Genomic DNA, 12,412 nt, shown 5'->3' with positions numbered 1-12,412 from the left:
ACAGTAAATAACTCTACATTATCTCCAGTGATTTTGCATTATACAAGCCTCATGCATCTAGTTGCTTTTGTTCTATATCATGAGAAAAACATACATTGTTTTAAGACCTATGCTCCTTTCCTCTCCTAGGCCAAACACATACAAACATATTCTTAAATATTTCCTTATAGGTCATGTTTTCTTTGTTTCTCTTTCTTGCTGCCTTCCCCTTGAGCTTCACATATGGTGTCAAAAAACTCACAGTGAACAGAGCCCTCGTAATGACTAGGTAGTGCAGAATCATACCTCTCCTGGTTTATGTATGATTATTCTTCTATTACATCACCAAGTGATTTTCCCTTTTTATCATGGTATCACAATCTGTGGATAAAACTCAAGTCCCCTTTTACTCTACCATTCACTAGCTAGAATCCTTTTTGTTAGTATTTGATTTACATTTCTAATCATACATTCTCTACTTGTTCATCACATTTGCTAAGACTATTTAGAGTATAAAAAATAAATAAATCAATCAGAACACTTGGAAATTCCCCCAACCCAGCATCATCTTCAGAGTCAAGCATATTCCCTTTTTCTTGAGGCCATAATCAGCCTCTGCAAGATCATACTTTATCACTTACTGTTTGCCACTGAGAGTATATTTTTGGAAAGCTGCTCACTGGCTTTGTTGTAACTTCATCTACACCTTATTTCCAAAATCTGCATGGAAAAAATCCTATGCAGGACCATATCAAGAGCTCTGTTACAGTCAAAATTTAGCTTATCTGCTTCTTCTTTTCTGCTAAGACAGTTACTCCCTCAACGAAGGGCACTGTTTCAGTTATAACTGACTTTTCTTGAAACACTATGCTGCTCATTTCAAGCCTTAAATGGCCACAACCCTGCTGCAGCCCCAATTCTTAGAATTTTATTATTTCACAGTTTACCCCAAGTCTTTCCAGAGACAAAATAGTTTCCAGAAATATACCAGATTTCCATATAGTAGAATAGCTAATAGACAGATATACATATAGCATAGTAGAATTTTTGTTTTGTTTTGTTTTACCCTCTGAACTACTACTTTTCCTCACTGACCTGCATTTCCTATCAGCAGGCAAGAACTGTGCAGTTTCTCTCCTGAGATCAAAGCAGCGTTGAGTACTTCAGATTCCCCTCTGGTTATCTCTCATTTCCAAATTACATAGCATGCATTCAGCTTCTTTCTTCCTCTAACAGAGCCCATCCTGTCATCTTCAAATGTTCCTAGCTAGTTTTAACTAACATTTCTTTCCCCACTTTTGCCTTTCTGACACTTTTACTACACGCTTGTGCTACCTCTTTTGAGTCATCTTTGAAATTGTCTCCATTTCCGATACAAGTACTTTTTTTGACTGCACTCTTCATGCAACAGTAATACAGCCAGAATGGCCTCTTACTACTCTTCCCAACCTACCTCTATATGAGCATAGTTTGAATTTAAAATAATTAAATTAATATATTTAAAATAATATATCAATATAATAGTTATGGAAACATTTTTCAGTAACAGAGTTCTCTTTCACTTTGGGGATATTCCTAATTTTTATGCAATTCCCTTCACAGAAGGATTTGTCGAAATTACCAAGCTTACTCCTCTCCATAAGAATTGTCATAAGCCCCCACGTCTGGGAACTTGAGCCCCCGACTCCACGCTTGCTGACAACGTAGTTCCTCATTTCAAGACTCCATTGGCCTTTTTTGGAAGACCACAAGTTTTGCTACTAAAGAAAAGCCAGTATTTTCGATTAGCTCAGTCGTCTGTGCCTGTGAAGCAAGTTTTGTGCTACCATAATTTTTAAAGCAATTTTAAATGCAAGTTCTGAAACACCCCCGCATGGAAACATCTTGAGTCCCCTAATCAACTTTTAAATATTATCTTGGATGCTAGGAAAAAAATCACCAAATTTATACTTTTCATTTTGCATATCTAAATCTCTGTATCTGACAGTCACTTTCTGTGAGGCAAAAATTATTATTGTCAGCCGCTTATTTGAAATAATGTGTTTCCTGACATAGATGAATGTGTCTTTGAACACAGGGGAAATAAACAATTATCTGAACAGGAACTGCTGCCTGTATTTTGGATTAAAGCTGGGACCTTATTCTAGGAAAAAGATTCCATGAGAGAGCTTGACGAAACTAGACAGCAACACTGATTAGGAAAAGGTATCAAATGAATAGTTCACTATATTCTTCTTTATTTTTAAACATTTAACAACAGCAAAAAAAAAGACTTGTTAAGTTTTTGTAGTCTAAGGTATGTATTTTATTGTGAGGTTTGCAGATGCTTGAGTTAGATGATTCAACCACTGCAGAAATTCAGATGAACAGTGAACACGTTAATAGCACTGTCATAGAGACTTTGAAGAAAGGAGCTGAAACCTGGCACAAGCTGCAGCCTTTGAGCTTAGCACACAACGTTTTCTGTACAAATCTTGGCAGAAGGGGCACAAGGAGGGTCATAATTCATACATCTGCAGCAGCAGCTTGTTACAAGCTACAAACTTTCATATTTCTTTACTGTAGAGCTCAGACTAACTCCTTTTATGAGTACTCCACCACTCCAGAGAAGCCAAGGATGCCACATTCGATGAGAAGTGGGTTCACTGGAGACTGCTGCCATCGAGCACCTGGGGCAAGGAACCTGGCTCTGCTCCCCACTACCTCAACACGAAAGAGGAGGCACCTGCCCAGTCCAGAAAAAGGAAAGGCTTCAAGGAAGCTCCATCATGGTATCACAAGGTGAGCAGAAAGCAGAGTGGAAGGAAGAAAGGAAGTATCAGAAAAAGAAGAAAGAATGATGGACAGCAAATGATGTAACCAAGTAGGAGCCAGTTAAGAGTCATGGAAGCAGGGCTGAGCAGAAACACAGGAAAGAGAGGAGAACTCAGGGCGTGTGTACCTAGTAGATACAACAGGAATAAGAGGCAGAAGAGAGATACAAAAGGGGCTCAGCACCAGAAAGCACAGGATGCTCCACAAACAGGAAGCAAAACCCACTGGTAAAGCATGTCCTCAGCCTACCCTACCCTCGAGGCATAGATCGTGCCATGAAGGAATCGCTTATCAGTTATTTTAATAGCCCTGCGGACTCAAGGAAATTACAGAAAAAAAGAAAAATTACTAATAAACATTGTTTATAAATCAAGTACTCTCCAAACGATATTAAGGTAAGTCGGCTGGAGATCATCTGTCCAACCTGAATTTGAACCCATCAAGAATATCTTTCGTAAATATAATAATTAATTTCATGACATTGTTTTGGATTTCTATTTTTACTAAAGCCTGTTAGAACCAGCCACCACTGCTCTCCAACATACATGTCCAATCCAGCCCGGAAATACTCACTCTTCCCTTTTCATTTTGACAAACACATATATAAAAACCACTAAAACACCGTGCTGAGACAGACGAGCAAGTTGCTGCAGGTCGCAAGCCTCCCCAGTTCAGCCCCACAGTCCCTACCAGTCCGTGCAGGTGTTCTTTGCCAACACTGGGAATTAGCACAGCAGCCCCCACCCAGCAGCTGACACCTGCTGGTGGAAGCCAGGAGCAAAGGTCTGGAAGTAAAAGGCCCTTACAGACATACTACAGACATTTTCTGAACAACCAGCAAATGCATGTATGTGTATGACGTGTTTTTTTTTTTTTTTTTTTAGGTTCAAGCAAGTTAAAACAGTTTTTAAAAGTTTTAAGCTTTTAAATTTTAAATGTGCTGTTGTGACTGGAGGCAGCTAATGTGCCTTACTGTAGTGTGGCATCCATGTTAAGTTCACACAGAAGCTTTTTCAATGAATAACAGGAATCAACATTTTTATAGCGAATTTCTGAAACCGTTAAAGTTGTCAGCAGCACAGGAAACAATTTAGGATGGGAAGGTGCCAGCCCTCTAAACTAGAGGAATGCTAAGAAGCTCCTTCCCTCACTGCCCTCCAGAATAAAAGAAAGTCATAAATTAAACTTTTATAATTATCTGGGAAACAATCCCAGTCCTGTGTCTGGGGGAACTCCGTAAACAGAGACCAGTGAAAGTATGTGAATAAAGCCCAAAGGAAACAAAAGCTATCAATAGCTAGAAACACTGTTGTAAGGAACCAAATTTAAATCAAACCCTGAAGCAATGGAGATCTCCAGGAATCTTCGAGTCTGAATAATGCCTGGAGCAGCAGCAACTAGCTCCTTTATGTGCCTGTGTGATAGAAGAGCTAGGGTTTTGTTTGCACAGGATCTGAACAGAAAATCCTGGGTGTGGTCACCGCTTTCCTTCATCTGGAGCAGAGGGACACCAACTCTTCCAGCAAGCCAAAGCACTTCTTGGAACAACCTGTGGTAACTTGTTTCTGTGTCAAGGCCCTCAAAACAAGAAGCGCATTGTTACAGCGCTGCCTTCTGCCTTATCTGTCGAGGGTTTTATTATTCAAAGAACATTTATCTCCTCCTTTTGGATTCTTTTTTTTGCATCTTTATAACCACTGGATTATGAAAACAATGCATCTAAGACACTTCCTGTGCCAACTAGCAAGTATTCAAAATACCTTATCCTTCAAATGGGGACAAGAACACACCCAGTTGGTATTCATAAGCCTGTTTATATTTCTGCCGCTCTGTAAGAGCAGAGAATTAAATTGCACATCATAAAAACCCTAAAGTGACTATTACACCACAGCCGTTTCAAAACCATAGATTCAATTAAGTATTACATATATGAATACTGGATATAAAACCTGAAGAATTCATTTGCTGTGCTTCAATTGGGGCAATCCTTTAATAAAAGCGTATTTAAAACATGAGCTCCAGAATGCTCCTGCATTTCACCAAGTAGCTGGATATAGTAGTGAAAAATACCTGTCACAGCTAGATAGCTAAATGCTAATAGCTACACTTCAACAACTTGCTTGCAATCTCTTCTAACAGACCACTATCATTATTACCTTTATATGTAATTACTGAAAAGGTGCATTTCCATTAGAAAGCCTGGCTGCTTTACATAAAACGAACAGGCTATATAAGTTTTTGTTCAGAGCAATTTTTTTCCTCATCTGCACCATCATTATTATTTCTGGTAGATAATCAGAGAGTAAATTTCGGGAGCACCTTCATTAATGGATTTTAATTTCATTTTCCTTAACTGTCTCAAGAAATTCAAAAAAAGACACAGAAATGGAAAAGCACCTACAGAAATGACAGGGAACATAGGGCAGTGCCTAAATAGATACTACTGTTCTTTCCAGATTTTCTTACTCTCCACTCTATTCCTCTCAAATGAAGGTGTGAAAACCTGTTGTTTGGGAAAATTTTACTTCATTAGTTTTGAAACAGTTTAAAGAATTACAGCTATGATTTTCTACAGCTGAACTCTCAGTCATCAGTGTAGGTGGCCCAATTCAAATCACCAAATCTGCCTTTCTCTTCTAAACTGAGGACCATTTTATTTTACACAGCATACTTTTCTCAGAAGGGTAAGCAACAGAAGGGTTATTCTTACTTTAACCAGAGTTAAGATAACTTCCCTCACCAAATACATTTTTCTTCACATAAAATTATGCTCCAACTTTTCCTTACAACGACCTCACATTAGAGTAGGCACAAATTCTTCTCCATCTGGCTAGATGTCACCTTCTTCCTGTCATGGCAATGTCAGCTGGCTCTGGGTTCTGCACAATTACTCCAAGCAATGAATAAAAACAATACAGATTGTCTTACTGAAATATGAATGCCAACAAAACACTGTTTTTAAAAAAGCTATACTGGGTCTATAAAAATTGGTGAACTGCACATTGGACTTCACAAACCCGCGGGGGAAACATTTCTTCCCACGAAGTTCAACAAATACAACTGTTACATGGTCATACAAAAGACTCAAACCTACACAAAGAACACATGGAGCAAATAAAAATAGCTGCTGTACCTAGTATGTTGCAAAAGCATTGGCTTCACTTCATTGAAGTATACAAAATACTGTTTGTTATGCAAACCCCTTTCTATCCTATAACTTAGCAGACTGTTACAGCTGTGCTCAGGACCTTCCAAATCTGATGAAAGAAAATGATCTCGCTGTAGCGACCACCAATAAATTCATCACTCTATTTTGAAATTCTACTTCTTAAAATAATCCATAACAAAGGTAACATGCATCTTTCCAGAAAATAAAATAATTCTTCCTCCTCCAACAGCAATTTTCTGAAACTGAGCCCAACAGAAAAAAACTTTTAGTGACAATGAAACCGTGAGATGCAAACAACCACTAAAGTACGTAAGCTATTAAAAACAAACTTGTTACTCTTCCTTGGTGTTAAAGGCTCAGAAAGGCTTAAAATAATTAATTAAAGTTGTCAGCTTTCTTGTTTTACCTTAACAACATTTCTTTGCCCAACACATTTCTTAAGTGGAATGCACAGCTTCAGGATGCCTACATCATGCCCGCACTCTTATCAGCTGAGTCTGAGGAAACTAATGCCATCCTGATGTGAACATTTGCTGTTTTGACATGAATTCCCCTACCATTCTTCACTTACAAGCATGATTCAGCGTGATTTTGTTGTGTACAAACCACATTTGATTTCTGAGGAAACAAAACCAGAACTTCTGCTACACATGTACAATAAATGAGCTCTACTCCAAATCATGGTATGAGGGTCCAAACCAATGACTTTGCCCTCACACAGTTTCACCAGTGTGTTGTGGAGGACATTTAGTCTAGAGAACAAGACGAAACCTTGTCTGAAGTAAACCTCTCAAATTCATACATTATTGATGTAGGACTGTTTGCAACAACAGCCTTAGTCCACTCTTTTGCTTTTACTGCCTTCAGTTATTTGTCATGGTAGACGAAGTCTAAGATCAGGGACCCCACAGGTAGTACTCCTGTGCTTGCATACACCTGTTACCTGTCTTTTCAATTATATGAGTAAGAGTTCCTCTGAAATGACTTCAGTTCACACAATTTCCAATGGCTACCATTTCAAAGTAGATACAGTAGCCATTAGTAACCTTTAGTAGTCTACTACAAAAATAAGCAAACACACTGCTTTATGAAGCAGCTCTGCAAACTTGCCCTGTGTTTTCTTATCTAGGTAGCATATTCAAACTATTTAGTGTATCTGTAGAAATTCCACAACTAGAATTTAGTTGTCGATTCTCTTGATAAACGAGGCTGATTAAAATCTAGTTCACTGTCCTTTAATTGTGCAGGCTTTACACAGATACTGAAGTACAACCTTCCCAAGATTACATCAACTTACAACACTGTACATTAATACAGAGACTTATCTGACCCTTTCACAATATAAATAGCAATGTAATTAAATTCTGTTAAACTCTGAGGGTACATTACTTTAAAAGATGCACAACTTTACAACCTTTGCCGTATCAATTTGCTTGCCAAAAACACTTTTAAAAGTATTCACTTGTGCATTACAGGGAAACTTCTACCATACCTGTTGAAAAGTATTTACACTAATAACTATCACTCTCCAGGTTTGGTATTTTGTTTACTGCCTTTCTTAGCTAAGAGCTGATCGACCATCTTTCCACAGGAATCACTGCAGTGTCATCAGACATGGCAACTCCAGGACAATTACTGTGGCAAGATGGGAGTAACTCTTCCCAGGAGCAGAGCAGCACGCTACCTTCACACAGCACATACACCCTCGGGAGGAAAGCGAAGAGACAACAGACCTTCATTGTTACCTATTTGTCTCTCTAGATCTGCTGCTTCATCTGGTGTTGCGCGTGGGAGGACACCAGGATCACTGAAACTAGTACGCAGCAGGGTCCCCATCACGAAAAAGAAAAGAATCCCACCAATTGCAGGTATAGCAGGTGTAATCTTCTCTGATAAATACGGACAACTGGAAAAAGAAAAAAGATTAAACAATCAATAACAAATAATGCAACTTGTTCTCAACAACTGTTTACCATCATAAATGCATATTAAGAATTCACTTTCTCACATGGATACATTACCTTCTTTGGAACATTTATGAAAGCTGACATTTCTGTTTCTGTTTGTGACACTTCTGAAATTTCTCATAATCTGTTTAGTACAATATAGGTTGAAACAGCATAGCAACGATCTTCCTAATATGCAATACATGCATTTACATAAGAAAATGTTTTTATTACAGGATATTATGAGCTAATATATTTATTGCAAACTTGCATGAAGTCAATATGGGAGGAGAGGGAGGAGAAGAAGGGACAGGAAGTAGACTGAAAATATTCAGCCATGAAGAGTAAAGCAGATAACATGATGAAACAATACAAACTAAAAATGTAATTAAGACTAGGAAGTGAATTTGTAGTTCACCAAAAAGAAGGTGCTCAAGATCTTAACACCTGTGGCACATTCCTATAATAGCCTTGTTATATATATTAATATTATAACACCAGTGGACAGTGTCCCAAAGCCTACTGATTCTCTTAATCCATTTCTTGCAGCTTAATCAGCTTGTTTACTCATTTGCAAAGTAAGGTAAATGTAATGAGAGTGCACTGCAACACACCTGGAAACAAGTAATCCAGCTGGTCTAGGGCAGCATCCACAGCCCTTTACTAGCACAGGCTCTACAGTTACCAGATTTACAATATAATTACAGGTTTTAGAATTATATAACAGTTTTAGCAATTTTCCTCCGTATTTCACATGTAGTAAAAACAGTAGACAGCAACATCAGAATCTATGCAACACATAAATATAAATATCTCCTTATGGTTGTGCAAAAGGAATGTGGGTATATGAAAACTTAGATATTACACAGTACACCACCAGCTAATCTGAGTCATATAATAAGCACTGTAGGATCATCTCAGAAAATGCACAGAAAGAACATTCTCTTCTTAGCTCCTCTATTAAGCAGAAGGGACAAAACACACAGATTGCTTCATGTATTTCTGATGTCTGCATGAGGAGTCGTAACATAAGCCTAAAAATGACACAAGCCTAACACCAACAAGCTCTAGGCCTTAGGGCTTTGTCTCCAGTTTCCAGGTATCAATCAAGTTTAATTATCATCGTCTTCCCTGTTTCTGTTTGCTGCCTTAAACGATGATTCAGACGTGCCAGCTTCTGCACCGCATGTTATCCTCAGTGGGATGTTAACACTGAGCAAGCGATGACAATGTCAACTTCACTGCCCATCACTGCAGCCGATGGGATGGGGAGGGAAAGGAAGCACTTTTCCTACCAGCTACCACGTACCAAGCATTTATCTTCCTGCACCACCCCGTTAAATGCACTCGGATGCTTCATAGAACAGTGGGTTTAATGGATACAAGTCCAAATACATTACATGGCACATCATACCACCCCTGTGGTGGACCACCCTTTCACCCTACATGAATCAACAAAAGATTAAACACACAATTGTGTATTAAAATTAAGAAGGGGGGCGGGGGAAATTCATAGACAGGATAGACTGTTTAAATACTTGGAAACGCACTTGAAAATGCACGCTTTTCAGAAATCTGTTTCCAAGAGCCAGATCCATGAAACCAGTGCTAGGGGAAGCAGCAGCAAGACAGCTGGTAGATGTAGGCCTTGTTCCCTTACCGTCAGAGAAGCCAGTCGGAACGAACAACCAAAAGGAAGCTTTCACAGCACACAAACACCCTACTGCTCATTTCATTTCTTGCCACAAAGGATCACTGAAATCAAAACTACTGTAATACGTTCAGACAAGAGTACAAATATGCTGCAAGAATGTATTTTTAAAAGGATTAGAGGGAGCATGTACATTAATGAACGCTAAATATAGCACAGTGCTCTTATTCTTCTACTGCATTATTCATTACACATACCAAAGAAACTGCAACTGTGCTGAAGTTTGTTGACCAAACAAGAGCTGTATGTGTGTGAAAGGCACCCGGGAGGTAATCTTAGGGTAGCATGGTAGGTGCAATACGGTTTAGATACCAGTGCAAAAATAGCAGCATTGTCAACCTACACAGCTTACAACTCAACTGCTCAGTGATACACACAGAGCAGAAACTGAAGGGTCATCAGAATAGTAAAGTGTTTTGTTTTAACAATAACTTCATATGGAATTGGTAGAAAGAACCAATTCCTATACCGAAATACTGTGAAAGCCTTGCATTGCTGGAAAGTGATGATTTCACTACAGGAAAAAATACATGAATATGTCTGTGTGTGCCTTGCTGAATCACAGTCCATCTGCAATGAGAAAACACTCAAAAAGCCCTGCACGCTCTTCACCATATGCAACTGTAAGGTGATCTGCTTCTCCTAAAGGTGTTTTCAGGGTATAAAACCTTGAAATTTATTAACTTTGGCTTGGAATTGTTTCTGTACTTTATGCCTGTTAAAAAAGATTGAAGATGTGATCTTTGGCAGTAATAACCAAACAATGCTCCATGAGTTCAGAAATTAATTCAAATTGAAAAAACAGTCTGCACGGAGATTCAGATAGAAAACCCAGACAGGACCATTCAGTCCAGTCCGACCTAAATAGCAACAGGCCCTACAATATTACACGGGCCTGCAGACAGTGACATCCACCTTTTAGAAAGGCCCAATTAATTTTTCCAATTCCTGTCAGTTAAATTCAAAGAAACAGAAAGCGTATACATCATTCACTTTCCGCATTTGACAGCACCCTGTGTAGCCCTTTTTTCTGTGAGTACGAAGACAGATAAGAGATCACAGACAGCTCTGGGAAGAGAAGTTCATATGGACTTTCTGCCCCAGACTTTGGAGGGTGAGGAAAGTACAGCTAAGTATGTTCCCTTTGATTAACTATTTTTTCCTCTTTTTTTTTTTTCTGGGCTATTAAAAAATAAATCCATTAAAACAACTTCAAATTAAAAATTTGGATTTTAGCTCAAAATTATCAATACATCTGTAGAAATGCACTTGCATTTATAGAATTTGTATTTGCATATTCATATAAACAAATGCATTTGTACTGGTACATTAAGTTCAATGTTATTTTAAGCAATTTATTTAAGCTATTTAAATTCTCTATCATTCTACTTTCAGAATGGCCAAACACTATACACAAAAACCGCATTATTTCTAGTATTTGCTCAAATTCCTTAATTAATTTACTTCAGTTGAGTTTGCATCCCATTAGGGATTACAGCTTTCCTCATATATCATTGAAAATTTCTTTCTGGACAGTATTTTCAGATTACTATTTTTTCCAAGTAAATATTAGCAGATATTTCCTGACAGCAAATTTCAGAACTTCCGAACACTGCCAGTCCCCTGTTGGCAGCACCATCAATGACAAAGCAGCATGGAAACAAACCCTTGTCCCCCACATCAGCACAGCAAGTACAGACAAATCTTTTAACCTCATCTCTTGGTAACCACTAGACATGAACTAACAGCCCCACTTTACATCTTAGACTCAGGAAAACAATTAGCCTTAATCAGTATTTGTAGTGATCGCACAGAACGAGTACTGATAGGGGCCATCCCAGAAAATACATTTTTAGGACATATTCTGTGGCCAGAGATCCCACTACAAATGCTATTGTAGATATGACTTCCTCAGAGAACAATGTTTGGTTTGCACATAGCAACGAGTAATACGTCCTAAAGTTTCAATTTATTAAATAAGGTTTTTAATTAATTAAGGCTTTGTACAGATCATCCCTGGATTTTGCCTGGCTTCTCAGCTCCTTTTTTGAAGCATCATGTGAAAGTTTGCATGAGTGTAGGAGGGAAATAAAATCTGCTGGAAGACTAGTCTGTCACAGCTAGATAAAAATAAAAACACGTTGGCATTTAAGAGATAATTATCAAGTATCATGCCCGTGAACGAAGGATGCAGAAGAACAACAAAAGTAATTCTTTATCACCCAGCAACCCTCTTAACTGCATAAGCATGCTCCCTGTGGCTACCAAGATGAGCAGAAAAATACATGTAGTAACTGTATTGAAGTGTGCGCACACTGGGAATCCTACAATTTTCGAGCTCTTTCACTAGAAAAGGGAAAAACAAAAGAAGCCTGCTTCAGGCCTGTCCTGGAAAGATAAAGGCTTTCCTGAACAGTTCACTGACAGTCATTGTTATTCACTGATGGGGAGATATAATAAATGACAACTCTATCCAGTATAAATAATGGATACTTAGACTAACTTGAAGAGAGACTCCATAGTTCCAAAAAAAAAAATTACTAACAAATATAGCTACTACTCCAGAATAGAAAAAGACAAGGCTTTATACCCGAGAAACTTGCTGACCTGAGATCCCTGAGATATTGTTTATTATTTGCCAAGTTGGCAGACAAAAAACAAAGAAAACATAGATTTTTATGCAAAGATGTAGCCATCACAATTATACTAATTTAAAAAATAGAGAGAGATCTATGAGCTTGACTGGTGAGACTAATAATAGGATACTATATGTCAAGCTTTTTACTGACAAAA

At 38.2% G+C, this 12,412-nt stretch overlaps 1 protein-coding gene across 4 annotated transcripts in view; it reads right to left on the bottom strand.

Annotated features, from left to right (window-relative positions):
* The window catches only part of ZDHHC14 (zDHHC palmitoyltransferase 14), a 108,375-nt gene that overhangs the window by 42,611 nt on the left and 53,352 nt on the right, over positions 1-12,412 (bottom strand). For 2 of the 4 annotated variants that reach the window (XM_080587036.1, XM_080587038.1), the window contains exon 2: positions 7,696-7,868. In XM_080587036.1, coding sequence (XP_080443162.1) covers positions 7,696-7,868 — 173 coding nt within the window. The remainder of the gene's footprint in view (positions 1-7,695; positions 7,869-12,412) is intronic. The other 2 variants (XM_080587037.1, XM_080587039.1) reach the window with 1 other exon arrangement.

The sequence above is a fragment of the Anser brachyrhynchus genome (genome assembly GCF_964034855.1).
Source record: "Anser brachyrhynchus genome assembly, chromosome: 3".
Classification (NCBI taxonomy): Eukaryota; Metazoa; Chordata; class Aves; order Anseriformes; family Anatidae; genus Anser; species Anser brachyrhynchus.
The sequence above is the reverse complement of the archived record's forward strand: the minus strand, read 5'-3'. Positions and strand labels throughout refer to the sequence as shown.